Consider the following 24,711-nt stretch of genomic DNA (forward strand, 5'->3'; position numbering starts at 1 on the left):
TAATGTATATTAAAGCCTTTCGAACCACAAAATATGATTAAGCAGACAAAGTCAATGCTAATTTTCAAGAGTTGTATACTACTTTTCTACTTAATATTACGCTTTATCAAACAGATCAATGTTTAAGCTATAATTTCAAGACTATTTTATACAGTCATAATTTGATAAAAACAATGGTTTTCACCATCTGCTTAGGAATGTCTAGGATAAAATATGTAAAACTCGATTCAATTTAATTAAAAGCAAATTAATGGACGCGTGCAGCAACCATATTTATGAGTACTCTCTTAAAAGTATGAGTTGAGTTCATTTGTTTCGAGTAATTGACAAACCAGGATCGAAATTGAAAAATGTCATTTAATCAAATTAAATGACGTTTATCGTTACAAACGAACAATATACATGGCCGAAAAAAAGTTGGAGGTAAATTAAACGCCCTTCAATAGAAAATATCAAATAATACAAATTGCATGATAAAGACAAATGGTAAGATAACAGTATAACAATGGTAAGATAACAGAATAGCAAAAAGTAGAAAAGCATGACTGATAGTGCAATAAAATATAAACAACATGAAAAGGAATGAAAATAATACGAAAACAAACAGGCATGGCTTGAAAAATTGAAAGGACCTTATTAGGTATAATACGGTAAACACGCACTGGCCTATACATTGGGTAAGGTACGATGGGAATAAAAGCTTGTGAAAATACTGCGTTATCCGGGTTACTAGAAATTATCTGTGAAATTCTTACGTTGTGAGACCAGCGAGACGGACGGTTAAATAATACTATCAAAATTGAAAACTCGGTACTTAAATTATAAATTACTGCGTAATGAGTTAGACCCCTGAAAGTATCATAAATAAATTCATTTCTTAAGCAATAAATTAAGTTATATCAGATTCGGCCAGGGATGGTAATACACCTGTTGTTTTATCAACAACTCCATCCTTGGCCGATCCAGTAGCCTATACAAACAAACAAAATGATAGTCCTTCAAATCTGTGAACAAACAAACCAAGTATAAACTAAATTCGATTTAATTAAAAGCAAATTAATGGTCGCGTACAGTTACCAGATGGTTCAGCTTCGGTCAGGGATGGTAATACACCTGTTGTTTTATCAACATCTCCATCCTTGGCCGATGCAGTAACCTATACAAACAAACAACACATGATAGTCCTTCATGATAGTGCTTCAAATCTGCAAACAAGCACCTATAAAAACTTCTCTTTGACGTCAATATAACTCATATACATACAGTTATATAAGAAAGACTTTCACTTTAACAATGCATATGTTGATTGGAAATCTTACCATTTTCATGAATGATTTGTTCGGGTTAGACTCTTTGATTTTCGACACAGAAATACAGTTTAAAATATATACACATTAAACCTACTGTGTTGTCATATGTACATTTTTGTTGCAGACAATAAGCTAATTTCGGATGATCTGGAAATATTTACTTATATAATAGGAAATTACAATTGTGGAATTGTTTCTTTTGAAAAGTACAGTTGATCTTTGAAAGTTAAATATAAAAGTAAAAATAGAAAGCTAACAAATTACTGGAAGTGGATCTCTACCAATCTTCACTATGTACAACACTACGAGTAAGCTTGACCAGCCAGTTACGAAGGAAAATAATACGTACTTTGTCTATGAGTTCCACCAGGTAAGTAGCGGTTTCTTTAGGTATCAAGCGCACAATTATTTTAATATAATATGCCTTGTGACACCATATTATGTTGGTAATCTTTGAAAAGGTTAGAGAAGAAGGGATTTAATATAAAGAAATGTAAAAAGATCTTCCAAATACTCTATTTCAGCAATAAAATATTTCACAATTCACGTTCAATTTCAGTTGAAAAATTACAAACAACAAAAACTGTATCTATAATTATGTTCTTTTCGTTTATTTATATAGATACACAACACCCTTTTAAATTATACCAATATGTTACGTCGTCAACAGAATCAACAATTTAAAAGTATTAAAAATGATTCAAAATTATTTGTTTATCGAATACAAACTATACACAATAATGTGAACTTTTAATGCCTGGAAAACCCATACAATTTTCGTATCGTTTGAAAGTGTTTTAGGTAGTGTTGAAAAATACCAAAAGTAATTTAAAAAAGAGATTGCAAAAGCGCTGTTTCATCATCAGAATAATAAAATGTCGGTCATTTTACTTGGAATTCAAGTGAAAAATAGAATAAAAAAACACAAATTGCCTTTGCAATATCGGTAATTAATCAATAATTTGTATTTTCAGTCATGTGTTGAAACGTTAAGTAATCATTAGGCAACTACCTTTTAAAGTTGACGACCATTATGTCATAAGAAAACATAATTATTTGCACATCGAATATTTCAACCATTATATATTTCGTGTAAATGTATAGAGTTTAAAATAGCGGTAAGATTGTGGAGCTAGATAAAAAATAAGAGGATAATTGGTTGTTTTTGTGTTTGATCGCCAGTCAGCACCAATAGCTATATTTACTTTTGGGTGTTCACGAGGAGAAATAAATTGCAATCTTACACTAAAACTAACGTTTTTCTCTATTGGTTAAGGGCATATTAAATGACACTTAATGGAAGCCAAATTATATGCGAACGTAGTGTCATTCTGATATGACCCCATTATATTGAGTCCCAGCCCTGGCCGCGCTGAAGCTTGATTTCGAAAGTGAGAGCGGATTTAAATTTCAAATAGTAAAAAAATGTATCTTGTCATTCCCAATTATATACAGTCGAACCCCGTTTGCTCGAACTCTAAGGGACCGGCGAAAATACCTCGAACCTCGAAAAATTCGAGCTATGCGGAAACGTTTACGTATAGTATAAAGAAATCGGTCCTTTACATCTAGTTCGAGCCAACGAGGAATTCGAGCCAAGTGAATTCGTACCAACGGGTTTCGACTGTAGTAATCACACGTGTTGGCGCTGTCACGCGAGAAACTGGTCTTATAGGTGTTTTTAAAGGCATACCGGTCTTAAGGTATTAGCCATGTAATACAACTCGGGAAACATCGGGAAACATCGACATATATCGCCACTCGCCGTAACAGATCACGACGAACATCGGGCGTATTCGGCCTGTACCGTATGTTGCAATTTTTAGAAACAGAAGGTATTTCCCGGCTATTCATAGGTCAATAATGGAATTTCTACATCGTAGGATTTGGAAACATTGTGATGTTTTTCTCATGAATATACGTTTCAAATAAATAAACACTAAAAGTACACGCTGACAGTTGATTACGATACATCCAACAATTTGAGTCATTACAGTTAAACATGGATTATAAGTGAAATATACGCGTAAGAGAAGATTTTTCTCGAAAAAACGAACTGTCAACAATCGGCATGGAACTGGAATATTCGTATCAAAGGGCTCTGAATGTAAGTATCCTTGAGCAGTTTTGTACGTTGATGTGTTCAAAAACGTTTGTTTTTTAATTTATCTTTGGAATGATTAAATCATTTTTATTAGCTAAATGTTTAGACAGCATGTTCATATTTTACATGTACCATGTTACATATTTTTATATGTAATTATGTACATAACTTATGTTTAAGATATAATATGAGTATGTAATCTTTAAATTGATTGTTTTATCTTAGAAAAATATTAGACTTAAATTTTTGTTTAAAAATGAGGTGTTTTGGTACGTGACCTATTTCTAAGATACCACAATACATGTACATACCCGTTATTTGTTTACAAAATGCATGTTTTCAAAATTAACCTGTGAAAAAAAGTTGTATGTGGTTTGGGGCTTGAAGCCGCATCTGCTAGGACACTATTGACATTCATTGGCTTGGTGTAGGTCTCGTTAAAACCCCATACTGTTGTGAATCATTATCAACCATATGCACAACAACTACACATTTGTGCCTACCAACCCTTACTCTTGGCTAAAACAGATATTAGTGCAGAATGTATAATACTTGTGCATTTGTATTTTACGGTGGTAGTTTCTGCTGGTTGATAATCAGAAGTCTAATTTCTTCCAGGCAGGAAAATGACTAAATATTACTTAGTCTACAACACTGGGTTATGAAGAATTCCAGCCTGAATTAAATACTATGTTGGATCCTTGAGAGCGGATTTGACAGCCATGTCCATCCACAAGGCAGTCGCATCTGATCGAGATGATGTGAGTATTTCATATAAAACATATTTGACTTGGTTTTTGTTTTTATAAACCTACTGTATCAATAATCAAGTGGTGGTGGTGGTGGTGGTGGTGGGGGTGGTGGTGGTGATGATGATGATGATGATGATGATGATGATGATGATGATGATGATGATGATGATGATGATGATGAATTTTATTGATAAATTTAATAATTTTCTTTATATATATACATGTATGTATCAGCTTGTTGTTGTTTTATCAAAATAATGTCGAGAAATATTAAACTGTTTATATTTTATTTTGTATATGTATGGCAGTATAATTATCTATACTAATTAGTTAGAAAGGCTTTAAAGTACAACTTTTTTCCTTTACAGCACTAAACATTCTTGATGGGTAAAGTACCTGAAGGTGCATGAAAACCAAATCAGCATTGGCTCAGCATTGAGTAGTTATCATCTGTGCACACACTACAAGTACAAAGCATGGGAACAGACCAAACTTCAAATGTTGAAGAGTGAAGAATTATTGTGAAAAAAACTTATTGTTAGAATACCAATGACAAAATAAAACAGATATACATAAAATTACCCACAGAGATTGTTTACACGTTATAATATTAAAAAAAAACACATTAGTTGAGAACTTTCACTCTGATATATTTGGAGGGGCGAGCCCACTTAGTGTTCTTGTTTCTTCACATATTTTAGTTTAAAAGTACACTCATTTGTTTTAAACTCTGTATTCTGAGTTAATATCATAAGTAAAATTCATTTCTTTGAAAGAGTACATTTTATGAATAAGTCCAATTAAGCTTTATAATTTTTTACAAGAAAAAGGATGATTTTTAAGCATTTTATTAGCTATAAAAATGTATGGTAACATGACATTATGTATATTTTCTTCAAAACTGGACAGTAAACTATCATAAATTGTCTTTTAAATTGTTCAATAGACATCATAGATAATATCTTAAATGATTTCAGCAGCTTGCCTTATAGTTAACCATTTTTTATGAATTTTATAAAACTGCTATATATTTTCAAACATCGAAAAACTGCTCTTTTCCGAAGAATCATAAGATCAATCAAAATGATTTTTTTCCATGTGTATCAATAATGTGTTCGTTTGAACTTTAGTTTTCTGTTAACTGAAGTTTATTTTACCAGAAACTGTTGTGTTTATTTCATAATTTCTGATAATGCGAAAAAAAAATCAAATATAGACAAAATATTTACTTGTCGCTCTTTGTAGCCCTTGGAGTTTGGGGGTGGGTGTAATGAAACATAAATAACTTTTTTAATTCACGGTAAAAAATCTTCAAAATTTGGATAAAAGTCCCATAGTGTACCGTGATTATAACTATGTTGACGGTTAAAGCTTTTAAAAAATTGTGTATTACGCGGCTAATACCTAAAGAAACAGTAAATGGATATCAAATATCTTTGAACACACAGCACTTTAGGCTTATTGTAGAATGTATGTGGTAGGTTAAGGGTAGTATTGATTTAAATTGAACACTTCTGTGTTTTTCGTTTAATAACAAACTCAGCCAAATTATGTCCTATTGATACAACGAACAACGTCTTTGTAAAATAATAATTATTTAATAGGATTATTTTTATCAGAGGAAGTTTAAGCAACTTAAAGTTAAATATAAATCAAATTGAGACGGTGTCAACAGGCTGTTTTTCCTTTCTTTTCTGTTTAATTCAGGTTTCCATTCATCTCATATTTTGCGGAAAAGGCTAAACTTGTCAGCTACATTGAGTCTTGTTGAGGACTAAATGCAATGAATAAAGACTTTAAGGCAAGCAATCAATAGCAACTTTGAAATGCATCTGTTAACAACTGTGCATGTAAATATACTCATATTTGTTTTTAAAAAAATATTATTTTAATTAATATTTGGTTGTTCACTATACAATGAATAGTTGTACAGGTCTCACTACGTCACAACTACTCTATAGATGCATTTGTTAACGTCTCTGTGTCGCTTGTTTATACACCGAGGTATAGTTATATATATTGACGATACTTAAAATGAGAACACACAGAGGGATTTAAATTTGTTTAAAAAATACAAGCTAGGATATTATGGTAAATATATCTCGATACAGACACTGGTACTGTGTATTTGATAAACTCCATGTCATAGTGGTATTGTTTTTGTTTTTTTTTAAATAATTTTAAAATGACGCATGTAGTAATCATATGTGCCCGTTTCTGTCAGTAATTCATTAGGTTTTGTTACAAAACCTCATTAATCCATGGCCGATACTGCAACCTGAACAAATAAAAAACAACCATTGACTTCATTTCATAGTTTCTATTTTCATATACTTATATTAGCATGATACTACTTTGTAGCATAACTATTTCCTTGTGCACGTTTCTAAATATCGAAGTCTATAGTATGTAATGACAAACTGTCGTTGATATTTGAGCAATCATTTCTTGTAAGTGAGCATGTATATCAATACGATCTTGTCTACGTCAGACATATCAGAGAACAATTGTCTTTATTACAATGACCATGGTAGCGTAGTTCGCATGTGCAAAAATCAGATAATACAATAAAAAGAACCATCAGCTATTGCACACATTAAAACAAATTCAGCAATACGATTCGATATAAAGAGTGAACAAGATAATATAGTTGAAGATGCACTCTTCTTTCAAAAAACGATTTACCACAATTAATAATATTGTTTTTATATTCCAAAACGAATGAATAAATGTGGAAAACAATGCTTCTTATGAAGAATAACTAGTTACATTTGAATAAAGGGTATAAACACGGTATCTCCACCCTTATGAGACTAAAGTAGATCACAGTAAATATTTTAGCACTCAACAATCATTTAGTAGTTTTGCCCTTTCAGCTTTTTAATACACGGTTATAATCTTGTTATCAGTAATTAATATTTTCCATAAATGCACTATTTAGTAAATAGTTAAAGGTTTATCAGTCGAAATTGATGTGTCTTTTTTGCATGTGTATGCAATGATTTTGAATAAGAGAGTTACTTTAAAAATTCGGGCATTACATGTGCAATACTTTGTTTGTCGTAACATTTATCAATTTTAAACGACTTGCCCGGGGATGCCTGGAATTTATGCGTACGTAAGTGCTGCAGGGCCCGTATGATAATGGAACATTATCTAAAATTGGCCTTAAAGTATTCAAACACAAATCGTGATTTAGCAGAGAATGTCAATGCCGTTGGTTCATGAGTTGTTTAAAACTGTTTTACTGAATGTTTCATTTGATCAAAAGGATTAACATTTCATATAGCTGTTTCTACATCTTATTCTGTAATATGATGCTAATAAATTGCCTTTTACGTAAATTTTTGTACATCTCCAACACAATGAGTTATATCCTAATCAATAAAAGAATTAGAAGACTCGTTCAGTTATCATGAGTCCGTGGCGGTCAGGGATGGTGCATTTGTTTGTATAACCAAATATCCATCCTTTGCCGATACTGCAACCTTTACATATTAACAGCAACTCTTTGACATGAATATTTCTATATTTATGTACTTATATTCACAATATGAAAATGTGTATGATGAATATGTCCTTGTGTACGTTTCCCTATTCTAAATAAGGAAGTGTGTTATGATCAACTATTTGTGACAATTTGAGTAAACACTTTTTGTAAGAGTGCATTTACATCACCGCGACCTTGTTCAATGGCAAGTAGAGTAAAGCCAACTATTTTTAAATAAAGTACAATAACCATGGCTACATAGTTCTCTTAAATATATTATAATATAGTTAAGAAGAATTCGCACACTTTTATTTTAGTAAGCTTTTGTGAAAAAGTGGTTCACTATATAAATGCAATTTTTCTATCTTACATGTGTCTTACGGATTTATCATGACATAATTTATTTTATATATATTGAATTAACAATATTATAGTTTGAACATCGTTTGTTGTAAACAATATAACGGACATCAAGTCGGAAAAGCATTACATTTGATGATGAATATTTAATCCATAGCTTCGTATATAAAACGTTAACCGATTGGTTAACCTTAAGTTCGCAAAACTTCAAATATACATCGTCTAAGGTATAGAATTAGCGTTGTGTCGATATAATTTGTTAAACACAACCTGATACACGTCTAAATGTCCATGCAAACTATATTTCACACGAACAAGTATCGAAACAAAATGCCTTCACTAATCTAGATTACTAGTAACGATAGTTATGTGCAAAATATACACAACAACATGAAACCGGTAATGTTTACGAATCGAACACTAGCAAAAGGTTGTTTACCGGGCATGTATCGTGGAACTTTGGTGTTGGGTAAAAGTTCAACTGATTAAATAAATCATAGATAAGTTCTGTGCCTGAGGATTGCACTCCACTGTATAATATATACAGGTTTGTTAAACGATATACCATTTATGGTTTGCTTTCCAGTTGTTTATAGAGATTAATCTGTGAAATAAAAATGATATTTCACTGTTCTAATAATATGCATTAACAAGAAGGTTTATATCAATTTTAGTAATAAGCCACTCGTAAAATATAATTTTTGGAGTTAACTCTGTGAAATGTATTATAATATTCCACTGAAGCAAACAATTACCCTCTATGTCTTTATTGAAAATGATGAAAAATGAGATTGACCAATCAAACACTTGACAGGTTTTTACTAAGCTCTGTTGAATGAATAAGTCATAGGGCGTTATTATATATTCATGTCACTTTGTATATGGTCAAAACTTAGTTTGCCTCATAAAATCTCCATACCAGGGGCAGTATTCATTAAGCAACTTAAGCAATTGAATTTGAAACTAAATGTTTTGATTGGCCTGTATATTTAGTTGAACAATAAGCTGAATGGAACCTCTAAGGCATGTCTAAGAATAAGGATAAGGTCAATATTGAATACTGGCCCAGGTGGCTATTGTAATGGTAGGTTTTAGTGTCGATAGAGGTCATAGCAGTGTTTAGCCAATAATCAACATGTACTAGCATATCAATTCAATCCCTCGTATTACCGCCATTATTGTTGACCTGTCATCATACGCCAGATATAAGCAGTGTTTTAACAAGCAACATTTTTTTTATATATCAACAGATATAGGGAACGTACATACAGGTTCTTTTTATTTCGCCCCGACCTCTACCAACCAAATAGAGGTAACGGGACAGCCAGGCGACACATCGTTGATTTTTCTGATATATTTACCTCAATACAATATTCAATGAATTCCCATTAGCTACATTTATTTTGTAATAAAATGTAATTATTTCTGAACATTTTTACAATCATTTAGAGTTTAGAGACCGTTTACAATGAAATTGGACAAAATAATTATAACATAGATAAACTAACAGAGGACATCTTTTAAATAATGAAACGACTGCCTTCTTAGGTAATGCAGTATATCTGTGAAATGTTATAAGCGAACTAAAGAAAATACATGCATATTTCCCCTTATTGCAGCTGATTATGACCGCCTTTGAATATGTGTTTGCTTATATTTTTTAAGGAAACATAGAAATATTTTAGTGCAAAACTATCATTTTACGGATAGTTTTCGTAACTATCTAGTTGGATAAAACAAGAAGCATAAAACAAGCTGTGCTATATAATTTTTATTGCTGAATATATCAATAAACTCAACAATGTCAAGAAAGTCTATTCAACTTTTAAGTGTAGATCATGAATTGCAGATCAAAAGAAAGTCATTCCGGTCTTTAATGATATCTTGCTTAGAGTATGGTGAATGCCGTTTTAGCACTAGTTGCTCTCATGAAAGTATTTAAAGTCAAGTCAATACGTTTGTTTTCTCAAATGCATGTACAACATGGAAAAAAGAGGTATTTTTAGAAAATTTAAGATGTTCAAAAAATAATATTCGATACATGATCTGTTTCAGAGTTTTTTACCAGTAAAATGCAAAGGCAGAGTCACATTTGCTGTCGGTAACTGTGGAAATAATATATAAGCTTGATATAGCAGTGATTTATATGATACAGTCTTGGAGACAGATTATCGGAAATCATACAATACATACACAGTATGAAACCACCAATCTAGGTTTGATTGAAACAAATAATTGACATTGATGAACTGCGCAACACTTTCGGAGACCTCTAGGATCGGCTGAATGTGTTTTTTTCATTTTTAATATCACCAAGACAACATTTCTAGTCCTAAAGGACCAAGGACAGGATACTACAAAATAAAGCGCATCTGGCATTTGGTAGTATTTTAAAGACAATTTTGGTGATATTTATTCATTTTGTCTGTATAAAAAACCATTCATTTACCCCATCCTTGGGCGATACATAAACCAATCTGTACTTAAATAGTTATAAAACAAAATCTCCATTCTTCGTTATACTTTAACCTATAAAAAGAACATCATCATCATCATCATCATCATCATCATCATCATCTTCAAAATCATCATCATCATCATCATACTCTTCATCATCATAAAAAGACATCATTTCGTTATTCATATACCTAAAGAAGCAAGACGTCCTCACCGAAAATCGCTCGTGTTTTTTTAATAGTACGCTTAACCAATAGTGTTAACGATGTATATGTCCATGCGCATGTTCTCCTATTATAACTAAAGACGTCTATATTATGTAACGATGAACGATAAGAAATATTACCCACCACTGAGGATCATATATGTCATACCCAAGACCGTTTAGCCTGCCACCGAACATGTATATGTACCAACCGCCTTTATATGTACAAAGAAGGACGCATTACTGTTTGGTATAATGTTTGTTGACATTCGAGTACTATAATAAACAAAAACTTAACTCCAGTTTATTTTCAATAGGTCTTTGTAATGAGATAAGTTTCCTCAAGTTAATGCATACTTTGATAAGATTTACCTTTTGCGCTTTATCTTTATTAAGGATTGTTGGGATAAGAGTGGGGTTTGTGCACCTAAACTGGTTTAAACCCCAAGTAAATTTACATTTTACTGACTGTTCCAAAGCGGTACCTAACAGTTCTTGATAAACAAACCTATTTTTTTTATATAAAGTATGTATGCACTGTGCTGTTTGTGGGGTTTTGTGCTGTTCTTCTATGTTTCTTGTTTGTGATTTTGTGTTCTATGTCTTTGGCGTTTACCCAATGCCATTTAACCGGGTTATGTTTAAACTTTTTGCTACTGAGTTTGTTTTGTAGCGTTTTGCATAAATATTGTTATGTCTTTTGCTTTAAGATTCATATTAATTGTTTATTGCGAGTGCAATTAAAGAGTTCGTTTTATTTTTTAACGTTTTAATTTGCAAATAAAAATATATACATATTCGTAAATGCTTGAATAATAAAGAATTTCGTTTCTGCATTTTTAATATGACCACGATCCTAGGGAAATATAGCTTTGTCTATCTAATATTGTAATGCAATATCATAATGGATATTGACAATTATATGACTTAAACGCTTTCCTAATATCAATGATATATTAAAATTCAAAGCAAACGGAAGCAGATCTAAAGATTGTAACGACATTTTATGAATCATATCACTGTGTAGTTCTTGCAAAATACAATACCGAGAATGTTAGCGTTCCATTATGAAATTATATCGAGTAAGCCTTTAAGTTGATATACATTTTATAAATGGAGAACATTTATTGTATAGTGATAAGTATTTCATGTATTCATTATTAAGCCGTAAAGACTGCCTACGCTAGTTTTACAGTTATATATCACATTGTATACCAATATTTTTCAACTGTTCTCTAAAACCTTTTAATTTTGATAAGACTAGAACTTTTTTTGGAAAATGTTAAAAACAGTTTGTTAGATATCTGATCTTTAGACTGTAACTTAGTTTTATAAATGTATCGATTGTTTTACTGGCTTATCTCGCGGCAAACATTATAATTACATTTTTTAGAATGTTAACATTGCATTATAAAATATCATTTAGTCAGCCTGATATTAAGAAAATCATAAGCGCTTAGGTGACATATATTTTCCGAATGGAGAACACTTATTTCATGGATATATTTATTTCAATCACTTATAATCAAGCCATAATGACAATAGGCGCTTGTCTCTGAACGTGCAAATTGAAAGGTTGTTGTTTGTTAGTTAAGATGACTTTACAAGGAGAATATGGCCGCTGATTAACACTTTTAATTGGAAAATCAAAGATTCTTATGAACGAATGCATTAGTTCCTATCTTGAACTGGAAAGCAGGTGGAATTAAGACATTTGTATTAGTCAAGCTTGTCCGGATGTTCCGTTATAGGGACATAAGGATTTGCATAATAATACAGAGATTAAATAATACAAGATATCTGACACAGAGAGAATGAGTGTGAGCATAACGCATTGCAGCTGAGGATTGATTGGCCATCCTTGATATAAAATACAACAACCATGGTTATGCGGCGCCAATGCAGGTGCTTTGGTTTAAAAACCTTTATACAAAAATAACAATCATTAAATTGGTATAGTTAATTTTAATCCTATCATAACGTCGCCTTTATAAGCAATTTCGGTGTTTTGATGAAAGGAAATTATCAAAATGCCCGATATCTCCTCAATGTTGTTGATATCATTTGGAAGCGCTAACATGTGGAAAACAAATGTGAACAGTGTAGGATAAAGACATGATCTAAACTATTGACCTGGGGCCTTATTCAATAAGCAACTTAGATTGAATTTAAAATGAGGATTAGAAAGTAAGTGTTTTGATTGGCCTGTATGTTTAGGTGACAACTAGGATGAATGGAATCACTGAAGCATGTCTAAGCCTAAGGATGGGATCAATATTAAATACTGGCCCTGAACCCTTCAATTATGCCCATATAACAAGGCTTTTAATGTTACGTTGAATGGTAGTAATATCAAACGTGTAGCATAATTTTGGATCGGACACCTCAAAGGAAGTCACAACATTTTATTCTAAATCAAACAATAGGCTTGTACATTTTTGTTTTATTGCGATTCGGCTGGATTTTCTTGATATTTCGAAACTTCCCCTCTCATATAATTTCCTCTTAACGAGACCAGATCATGTTCGCCTTTCTTAAGAAACCACTTCTTCTACCCAATAAAAGTTGTTTCCTATAGAATTATGCCTGTCTGTGCATGTAAAGGTTGATTACCCTCCGTAAATATATCTCTATCCCTGATTTATTCTCGGACAACGACTGATTATTGTATAACCTTTTCTGATATATCTTTTTAAACAATTACACAGCAACTGTTATTCATATTAACGCCTCATTTTCCGCAGTCATTTACCATTTTCTTATGTAGTCATCATACATATTCATTCAATTGTTTCTCATAACTGCTTCAAAATGATACGTACATTGTCTATAAACAAGTAAGATTACACTTTTTTGAGGAAGAGGTATATAGAACTTTGCATGAAAAACATATATATTTTTTGCGCAGTCTGCTGGATATTTCTGAAATCATATCAATACATTTTCTTGACGGAAATTGTAATATAACGAACGATAAACTACGAAATACGTGTCAGACGTGTATTATGTAGCAGAGCTGTTTTCTATATACACCATTATTGCAATGCAAACACACACACGCACGCACGCACGCACTCCAGTTCATTGTCATTAGTCATATAATTCACTACTTACATTCAATTGTATTAATTTTACATGTCATTTTTATGGGCCGATACCTTTTATAACCAAATAAACAACTATTTTTACTTGACTTGAACTACTTTCTTGACCATTACTTTAACTTTCGACTAATGTTATTGTTTCTGTAGTTTTTCATATAAATAATGCTGCACTTAAATTGCATGTTACGTTTGTCAATACCCATAAAGAACTATTGAAATATTTTATTATTAATTTAAACACGAAGGAACTGCGTAGGCAAGTTTCGTATGCTATTTTCATTAATAGTACATCTATATATCATCCAAGATGCAAATGTAGCTCAAAGCGAGACAGAATAAAGCAATTTTCCATGTTAACTCTCGTAAAACACGCGGGAGGAAAATAGGCAAATTATAATTAATTGTCCTATACTTCATACAAAGCTAATAATGTCAAGTGTAGGCTGATGTATGTAATTATTTGAGTGACGACACGGAAACGTTGATTTAGATAGACCGTAAACAGGATTTGATTAAAAGTCTGTAGAGATATATGCTTTTTACATCACACTACTACGTTGCTAATCTTCAGATGATCCTACTTGTTGCATGTGATGCCCTCGCAGCTGACTACAAAGAAGACGTTCTTTAGACAACCTTTCAGTTTTTTAACCTAACCACTCTTTACCGCCTACAATAATTACACGGAACAAAGTAGTGCGAAGTAGAGCATTACGTTGCTGGGCATAGATTGCCTATAAACAAGGTTGCGAACAAACACTTGTTTTGTCATGGTAACATATCCCTGTCGTTAAATTACCTGAAAACGTTCGCAAATTGCATCGTTAAACAACCTAATAGTCGCGATAATTATCTAGCTATCAGGCTACTTTCGTTAAACGTTTTCGTTAAAATATATCATTCTATTTCTTCTCCTACATCTCTACCTACATGTCATCCTTTTTATCGTCTTACTTCCCATCCAAAATCTCAATTTTTCCTACTTTTCCTCTGACATCTACTTCTCCTACAGCTTCTCCACATCTTCTCCTACATCTCCTCCTACATCTTCTCCGACATGTTTTGATAAAACTTGCTTCAAACACATGCATTTTCCATCCTGAAAGAGAAATACCTTTCTAATGTTAAAATCCAAACTACATTAAAAATTAAAAATGCATTGCCTTTGAAAGTACAAAATGATAGAAATAATACAAAATATATGATTACTTTACCAAAAAATCTCAAACCACAAAGCAATCATGTATTATAAGTGATAATATTTTCTGTGTCTATCACGAATTGGGATTATGACAACACGGTGTTTAACCGAACCTCTACACTTAATACAGTGCTTCGTTATGGGTTGATCGAATTGCCAGGCCTTACCATAATAGAAATTATTTTTGCATCGTGAGCAAAAGCAATTGCTTTGTATAATACTTGATCTCATGACAAATTGTCCAGTAGCTATTCGATTGGAATACTGATAGTCTGAGGACGAACTGTTTATGTTTCTGATTGGGGGTTCCGCGATATAAAATCTATAATTCAATTGTCTTAACAAGTGTAACATAGGTATATAGATATTGTTTTAAATCGATTGGACCTGTAACCAATCCAGATACATTGGAAAACCGTAAATCATTATAAATATTATGTACAAATATTGAACATCTGCGGTGTTTATTTTTAAGCATTACAACACATTGTCATAAATTCAAAAGTGAAACCTTTGAGTGTATAAAAATATAATTTCACCGCTTCACGCTAATACACCTTGTTCAATAGGAACAAATATAAAATGAACTCACGAAGTGCTTGGACAAAATATGAAGTCATGGTTTGTATGACATCATTTTGCTAAAATTGAAAAGGTTTTCAATTAAACACCAATTAATTATACACCTTTTTTCTGATAAATGAGCGTTTTTCAGGTTTATAAGCTGAAACTCCTGTGTAACACGTTGTAACGACTTACCATGTATATTTAAGAATAATCATCTGATAGTCCAATGTAACATTTCGTAACGAGTTACAACGCATATTTCAGGTTTAGCAGCAGATAGTCCGGTGTAACATTTTGTAACGATTTACACACACACACACATATATATATATCAGGTTAAGCAGCTTAAAGCTTGAAATGATCCATTGTTGTGTTTGTTTCAGACCGAACAGCTGATGTTTCTATGTATCTTGTTTGTAACGATCGTGGTCGGCAACTTCCTAATCCTAGCCGGCATTGTTTCCTCAGGCAAGCGCAGATCACGTATGAATGTGTTCATCATCAACCTAGCGTGTGCAGGTACACTAAAACAATTAGTTAACGTATTGCAATATATGGGCAATAACAGTAAGTCTACATAGCTAATCATAGTACCAATAAATAAATGGCACAGTGCCTTTATTTATGTCATTATCAATTCTTTATGGCTATAGAGAGTAAACATATGTTTTCGGCATATAACGTATTTCGAGCCTTCTGGCCATCTCGACTGACGAATAGTTATCGCAAGTATATTGATCTCACTGTTAATAATGATGCCTAGCACTGTCATATGAATGTTTAAACCGTTTTGGTTACAGACCTGTCCGTTGGCTGTCTCCTGGTACTTACAGACATCATTTGGAAGGTGACAATCACGTGGTACGGGGGCTACATTGGCTGTAAGGTGGTCAAATTTGCTCAATGTGTAGCTACGTTTGGTGCAACCTACTCTCTAGTGGCGCTGTCTATAGATCGCCTGGATGCAATCGCAAGACCAATGAATATCAACAATGTCGGTAAGCACGTTGCAACATGTTCACACACAAGATTACAAAGCATATGTCAGATGTAATATTGGAGTTATAGTGACATGCAATATATCTTGAACAAATTTTACATCACTGATTGTCCAATATTCGTCTAACGAAAGTGGACGTATATAACGTAGATTCAGTTGGACTATTTAGAATCAACATGCTTGCGGGAATCACATCAAATAATGAACGCTTAGGCAGTCAAGATCTAAATAATGTAGACAACATGTGTCCTTCATTGCTTCTTTAAGATTAAACGGGACTCTGTTCTCTGCACGATAAACTGGAAATTATTACTGTGCATAAGTCTTCAATATAGCTTAAAGTATTTTTTTTTCCATTCCTTATCATTATTATAAGTTTTTGGGCATTTTAATTGACGAACAACATTTAAAAAAATTGCCTTCGTTTTTATTTGATGCCGTTTATCAGAAAGAAACGTGTTTTTGTAAAATTAAAGAAGACAATTATACAACATAGTGTATTCGGATACTGGTAATTAAATTAGTTTTTTGTCTAGCCACTTTTCAGTTGAAATATATATCTTACAATAGTTATTACCAGATACATTTTCAATGTTTTAGATAGGTCAAAGTCTTATTTCAAACGAAGCAACCAAACCAAACATTAGGTAACAATCTTATTTAAAAACAGGTCAATTATAATTTTTTTCTCTATTCAAGAGAGGCGGTGCCGCATACTTGTTGGATTGGCCTGGTTGTTTGCTGTTCTATTTTCATCCCCGATGTTGTACATGTCAGAAATGGACATTGTAGACGGGAAGGAACAATGTTGGATAGACCTACAACCGTGGGTGTGTAAATACAGCTTAAATACTTCTTATATTGTTCCCGCTCAAGGCACCACAATCCACCTTGATGATGTTTGCCAAACGCATTATAGATTAAGCATCTGGAATATTACCAATAATGATCTTAGCCGTAAAGTGAGATTATATTAGTGTTATACTTTAATTTCATTTGGCAAAGATGTAGAATGAAATGATTTCTAGTATTAAAGATTAAAAACATACTAGGGAAGAACTCATAATTACTGGATGCCATCTGTTACTTAGATATTCGAAGTAACGACTCAAAATACGATACATTGATAATGTTAAAATGATGCACATATCTATATATCAAGTTTGTTTGCATTTATCATTTCCAGATCTATGTAACCATGGTTTCATTCGCGGTGTTGATAATTCCCGCCATCATCATCGCTAGCTGCTACATCGCCATTGCCGTGGTCATCTGGTCAAAATCCAACAAGTTTAAGTCCCCCGACACTAGGCGCTGCTCAGAGAAATCTAGTCTTTCAAAATCAGGTATATACTTATTGTTCACAAACAATTGGATTATGAACTAATCTTGCACTCTCAATTTTACTTAAAACTCAATAGTATTCATTTGTTATAATATTTTCTACAACTTTTTTTTCGTGTACACACTTTTGTGTTGAACATGTCTTTGGGTTGCAATTAGGCTTTCAAAATGATGTTTAGAAATGTTGAAATACGGCTTTGAATAAGATTGTTTGTTATTGTGTGGCCTAGTTAGACTTTTTAAGTGTTTGTTGAGCCTGTACGTTGTGCATCAGAAGTGGGTTTTCATACGAGTATATGCTATTGTACGTGTTGCTGTAGTTTGCATTGGATTGTAAGTACGCCCATATAAATAAACATTGGCGTAAGGGAAAGAGAATACCTACAAACACCGCAAAAACACACACTATAAGTCGGTTTAAAATTGATGTTTCAACCATGTATCATTAAGCAAATTCATTTTATGGTGTCTGCGTTTTCCCATCATTGCCTAGGGCATGGTAAGAACAGAAATATTAAATCGAACGCTGGCTTTCTGACTGATGTTATCACTGTTTGTGTCGCATAAAACGAATTCCTTGATAAGTGCATTATTTAAATGCACTTTGTATGTTCTTATAAGTTTAGAAATTAATCTTACTTTTACTTAATGAGATTGCACAGTGCATTAGACGTTCATAAATCTACACAAGTAATATCTTGTCACTTTCATTTACAAGGAAATTTCTTTTATATATTCATGTCTTATTCTAGAAAATAAGATATAAAGATGTAATAACGGGTGTTTGTTTTCTTAGTTATTTGCATATGAACGTTGGTTTATGCAGAAATCTTACCCTATTTGTTGTGAGAATAAACAACCAAAAGTTCAATATGGTATGGCAAGATCCTGGAATCAAAGAAGTAGAAACAAACGTCAACAAAACTTTATAGATATCAGTTAATATTTAAAATATAAACTGATTTTAGTACGAGTAAAACTACGTCCGAAACGTCGTTTACTACATCGCCATTTGTCAGTGTCAATAAATAAACACAACGAATAGCTCAACAGAAATGCATGCATTTATCGAGCTGATAGTTGTTTCTCTCTTATACATGTTATACGTGTATGTGTGTTTCGTATTGATTGTACCTTTTGAATGAAAACTATAAGGACAAACACTACAGTTGTGTTTTTCAAAGTCACGAGGATCAGAAGTCAACCGCCAAGCACACAGCCAAAGAGTTACACATGACAACACAATAAGCATGATTTTAGGCTACGATATATCAATCATGTTCCAATCAAAATACATGTTTAGCACACCGTCTTGGAATGGTCAGCAGAGACAGGCGTTCATAAAATGTTAGCAAAATCTTTCAATAATATTTCATTTTACAGGTTCTATCACTGTCCGCTTTACGGGTTCCAACAGACATTCCAAAGCTGCAATGGGAGCTTCAAGCTCGAGAGGAGTTATTCCGAAGGCCAAAATTAAAACGATTAAAATGACATTCGTTATAGTATTAGGTAAGTCTTGAAAATTCATAATAGAACAAAACGTTCATTTTTTACATAAATGAATCACGTTTCTGGATCAATAAGCACAGCGAATATTTTTTCATAACATCTGAACGGATGTTTAATAATACTGAATAGGAATTACAAAAAACAAACAAATAAATTCTTGTTTCACATTTCTGTATTGGTGTATTCCATTTCAATAATAAGACACCTATTAAAGTTCCAACTGCTTGCCTTAGGTAATAATAGTGTGTTTTGTGTTGAAGGTTTCTGCCTCTCAAAAATGATGGTGTATAAGAGTTCTACCGTGAAAACATCTCTCTTAGATACACAAATAGACGCTGGACTCAACATTACCCACATATTACAAACATACTAAGTCAACTCTCAATCCATTTCTCAACTCGTTATACTTTTTACTAAAATCAAAGTCTAAATGCAAATCTTGTATGTTTTAAAACCTTTTAAAAAAGTATTTTCTCGCTGAGTTTATAGATAACCTTTTATCAATATACTTCTTATACATTTCAGGGGTACGGTAAATGTTTTTTTTATTTTGTTCTTCTTTGCAAATGAAATGCCATTTCTTTTCTGGAAAAGTGTTTGTGAAAAACGTAATCTCAAGCTATATTTCAAATGCTGGTTTTTACAGGCAATTGAAAAGTACAGTAATTTCGATGAATCGTCAAAAACTTCAAAATTTGAATAAAAGATGTTTGATTAGTCATTCTCTCCGAAAGTGAAACACTGCAGATTTATTCCTTCGCTGTTAAGGGAGGAATACTTAAATAAAGTGTTATGTTTCTCTTTTTCAGTGTTCATATTCTGTTGGGCTCCATATTTCATCTGGGACTTGTTGTACGTGTTTGGTCACATCAAGATGTCACAGAGAAGTATCGCTATCAGCACATTCATCCAGAGTCTAGCGCCCCTGAACTCAGCCGCGAACCCAATCATCTACACGCTGTTTAACACGGCCATATTCACAGGAATGTTCAAGAAACGTCACGCATATAATTCCCCGCCCCATACTCCACGTAGTATATAGACAATATTCATGCTCAAAATTATTCTACGTTATTAATTCTAAGCTAGACTATTTGGTGCTTTGCCCTAGACCGGAGTCGTTTCAAGACTAACTTGGCGTAACTGATCCAAACATCGATACACGAATTTGGCGTATATAATCAAACATCGATAGTTGAGGCGGTGTAACACGGCTTAACAGCAAAACATAAATTAGCATTGCTCATAAAAAAAACGATACTTGAGCTAGCAAAACTCAGCCTAAACCGATACTTGAGTTGGCGTAACTCAGCCTAACACCAATACTTGAGTCGGCAAAACTCATCCAGACACCGATACTTGAGTCGGCGTAACTCAGCCTAACACCGATATTTATGTCGGCAAAACTCATCCAGACACCGATACTTGAGTCGGCGTAACTCATCCTAACACCGATATTTCAGTCGGCGTTACCCATCCAGACACCGATACTTGAGTCGGCGTAACTCAGCCTTAAACCGATACTTGAGTCGGCGTAACTCAGCCTAACACCGATATTTATGTCGGCATAACTCATCCAGACACCGATACTTGAGTCGGCGTAACTCACCCTAACACCGATATTTCAGTCGGCGTTACCCATCCAAACATCGATACCTGAGTCGACGTAACCCATCCAAACATCAATACATGAGTCGGCGTCATGTAACGCGTACTACTGATTTTGAAGCTAAAATTTATAGAATGCATATCAGTTTTAAAGCATTAAATATTGATTTTAACGTGACTGTGTCCAAAGAGAACATTAAATTGATAAGCTTATAAGTCAGAGATATACCCTTATTGGTAATAACATATAGGTTATGCTATTAAGTTATGCTACTAACTATATAATGAGGATTTGTTTTATGTCATTCTAGAACAGAGATTCGCATTAAATATTCATAAAAATATATTTGCTAAATATTGTAGTATGTGCATATGAATAACGTCTTCATAGAATATTTAAGACACGAATATTGTCAACTCTATTAAGTAAGCAATGCATAGTAGAAATAATATATATAGGATCTGACACGAGTTGTCATTTAATACAATATTTTTTTTAACGAGTTCATGAAATTTGTTAGTAAGCGAGCCTCTGGCGAGCTTACTAACAACTTTCATGGACGAGTTTAATAAAAATCTTGTATAAAATGACAACGAGTGTCAGATCTTTTTTATCACATGCTTAAAATGGTGTTTTTATTACCAATTTAGTTCCACGTTCCACTTTCTAAACCCATTGTTTGACAGCCAAAGTACACTGAGTGGAATGTCAACTATGCGCCATATAAATAGTTCCAAATGAAAATGACAAAAACAGCTAGCAGTTATCAAGTTTTTATTCTGATAAAGCGCTGAACAAGTCACAAGTATAAACATGTGTAGTAAAATATCGAACAACATGAATAACGAACAATTTTAACCATTAAAACACAATAAATACACAACTTGATGACGTCACACTGAGGGTACATGCTTTTACGCGGTTTATGTGACCTACATCGTCTGTCAAGTTTTACTGTGTGCACGGATTTAAAAGTTATTCGCTGTCGCTTTCTACGATGACTTTAAAGCGTTTTCTTAGTGGACATGGATTTTCACAACATGCAGATGATTACGACGAAGCCTTACTCTGCACTGCATGGATGTTGATGTTGAAAAAGTTCCATCAAGAATGTTTCCAGAGGACAAGCTGTTCTTACCGTCTTGGGACGTACGTGTGATGAGAAACCTGTGCTGCGGAATTCGTATTTGTGTTTTGGTAACCGACAGCTGATTAAACTGGCAAGCAAATTTTATGGCATTGGTCGCATATTGCCTGTTAAGATGGAGATGTTTGAAATGTTCTCGTGTTGTTTGTCACTAATGTGGCTGTATTTGTTGACTGACTGGATATTTCTGTGACTAGTAATCTGCATTATCTGGTTGGCAGAACATTGTTTTCAGAATGTTTTCGAACAAGATGCTTTCTGGCACTATGATTCGTAAGCCATTTGTCTCCCGGAAGTCCTTCCGCTTCATTATTGAGGTTAGTATTTGTTGGCGTTTAAACCATTTTATTTACAAACAATGCGGAGGGATATCTAGGTCGAGTGTGATTAGTCTAGCCAATAGAAATGTCTGATATGTTATCTTACACATGTGTAAGATAAATATATTCGTAATGGGTATATTACACTTAAAACAAGGGTAAGCATGTGATAAAATAATATTCTACTGTACAAATACTATTTTGTTATATTTTGCACCTAAAATAATGTGAATATGTATTTCAAAATGAATATCTATCTTTTGTTATCATTGTGTGTCATGTTTGTATTATAAAAAAACGTAAGGCGTATGTCATGTCGATATTTCCAATAAACTTTAAAATTTATTTGTTGCAAACAATTTTCCAAAAATTTTAGATATTGTAGAACATATATGTGTTGAACCTATTTTAAGCGCTGTATCATCAAGTTAAATAAATGTAATTATTAACGAGTAAGGAAAAGATGATTTTGTGAATACAGACAATTTGTTTGCTTTTGCGGTCAGTATGTCTTATGCCAATAGTATTGATACGAAGTGGGTTTCCTGAAAAAAATGACATTTGTTTTGAATATATTGCATGAAATATAATTTCTATCCAAGTGCAGTTTTGCAAGAGGTGTGTGCCATCTGCCGGCTTCTCTCTCTTTCTAATATCTATGCAGACTCTTAAAAAAACTGTTGTTATTCATTTACACCAGACTGCAGTTTTAAATTTGCAAACAATCTGTCTAGCTTTGTGGATTAACATCTGAAATCGGTTAACGAAATGTGCAAAAAAAGGACACCATCACTTATTTGTTGATTGACTGAAAACATTAATAAATCAACGTTTCACACACCTTGATAAATGTTCACATGAAGATATATATCGCAAAGATGGACATACGTTTTTCATTAAATAAACCCATGGTTTGAAAGAAACGTAGACCACACACAATACATGTTTTCATATAATAGTCTCAATTTGTACTTTGCTTCTTCCAATGTCAAAGTCTGTGTTCTTACACATAGTAAGTCCTTACAAAAATCACATCAACCCATTTTAATCGTAAATGATTCAGTCATCTCCATACATCTGAGCCATAGCTTAAAATTTGAATAAATGAGATATCAAAGAGCGCCTCTGTCAGTAATGATGTTTTGTCCATAAAATAGCATATTTTACATCTAATGTGTAAATATTGTATGTATTATTATATTATCAACAAAAACGAGGGTCCCTTATTGGTCAAATGTACAATTGGTGGACATAATTCATACAAATTGGTGTTCTTAATCATGTTGTATAAATAACACTAAATTGATACTAGTAATTATTTCCAATATGAATAAAAATAAAATGTTGCAAGAAATTACGCCATTAAAAGACGACTATTTGGCGTGTGTTTTGCTCTTTCACCTCACTAAATATCACCCAGAAAGTTCAATCACTCTGCATGATAATAATGCTGGCAAAGAATATCCTCCAGAAATCATGTGCATTTTCCCCACCCACAAATGCTGAACACTGTGCAACATTCAACGGTAGTCAATTTTCTTTCTGTGGTGAATGACAAACTCGCACTAACAACAATTCTCTCTTTGCCGGTGCAGCTCTAAACATCCATCAGTGATTCATAATATCAGCATGAATTAAATCCATTAAACACGTGGCGATTGTTTGTAAACACTCGTGATCTTGAACCATGTCCTGCGAACTGTAGTATATGACTAGCGGACTAATTGTTACATCATTAGATAATAATTGGTGACTAATCCATGTTTATGCGCTTTAAAAATCGTGAGGTATTTTCATGAGTATTGAATTGATACTGATGTATCAAAATGCAATTACGTTGACTATAAACATAACTTTATTGAATAAAAAACAACATTTTTTGGCACATTTAAACATAGGTACCTAGTGTGTGCTGGTTTTAACAGGGTTAAATCGGTTGTCTCCCTTTTTTAAAAGGAATCTGTTAATTTGGAGGTAATTTATCGTGTTTTAATTAACAAAGTAACATAATAAATATAATACAAGGTTAGTACCGTAGATGCAGAAAGTTAATCTGGCTTGGCTACGTAATACACAGAAATAACAATCAAAATGTTCTCTGGTATTGCTATGTCGCACGTCCAATTAAGTGCTTGAGTATTGGTTCTTGTTCTAATGAACGAAATAAAGCTAGACACATTAGTTGATTTTGGTTGAATCACAAAACCCTTAATCATTCTTTCAATTTGT

The 24,711-nt window shown here is 32.9% G+C and overlaps 1 protein-coding gene across 1 annotated transcript; it reads left to right on the forward strand.

The window, feature by feature from the left end:
- Positions 1-1,602: 1,602 nt before the first annotated feature.
- Positions 1,603-20,448, forward strand: LOC128241278 (cardioacceleratory peptide receptor-like). The gene is made up of 8 exons (XM_052958220.1): positions 1,603-1,680; positions 15,934-16,069; positions 16,351-16,548; positions 17,250-17,380; positions 17,642-17,650; positions 17,737-17,896; positions 19,278-19,406; positions 20,216-20,448. The coding sequence occupies exons 1-8, from the start codon at positions 1,603-1,605 to the stop codon at positions 20,446-20,448; spliced, it is 1,074 nt and encodes a 357-aa protein (XP_052814180.1).
- Positions 20,449-24,711: the final 4,263 nt, after the last annotated feature.

The sequence above is a fragment of the Mya arenaria genome, chromosome 7 (genome assembly GCF_026914265.1).
Source record: "Mya arenaria isolate MELC-2E11 chromosome 7, ASM2691426v1".
Taxonomy (NCBI): domain Eukaryota; kingdom Metazoa; phylum Mollusca; class Bivalvia; order Myida; family Myidae; genus Mya; species Mya arenaria.

What these genes read in the sequence shown, in the direction of transcription:
- LOC128241278 (XM_052958220.1), top strand. Translation starts at nt 1,603, where the DNA reads ATGTACAACACTACGAGTAAGCTTGACCAGCCAGTTACGAAGGAAAAT. An exon ending in AATGAATATCAACAATGTCG is followed by an intron (nt 16,549 to 17,249) that starts GTAAGCACGTTG and finishes TCTCTATTCAAG; the next exon opens with AGAGGCGGTGCCGCATACTT. An exon ending in GACATTCGTTATAGTATTAG is followed by an intron (nt 19,407 to 20,215) that starts GTAAGTCTTGAA and finishes TCTCTTTTTCAG; the next exon opens with TGTTCATATTCTGTTGGGCT.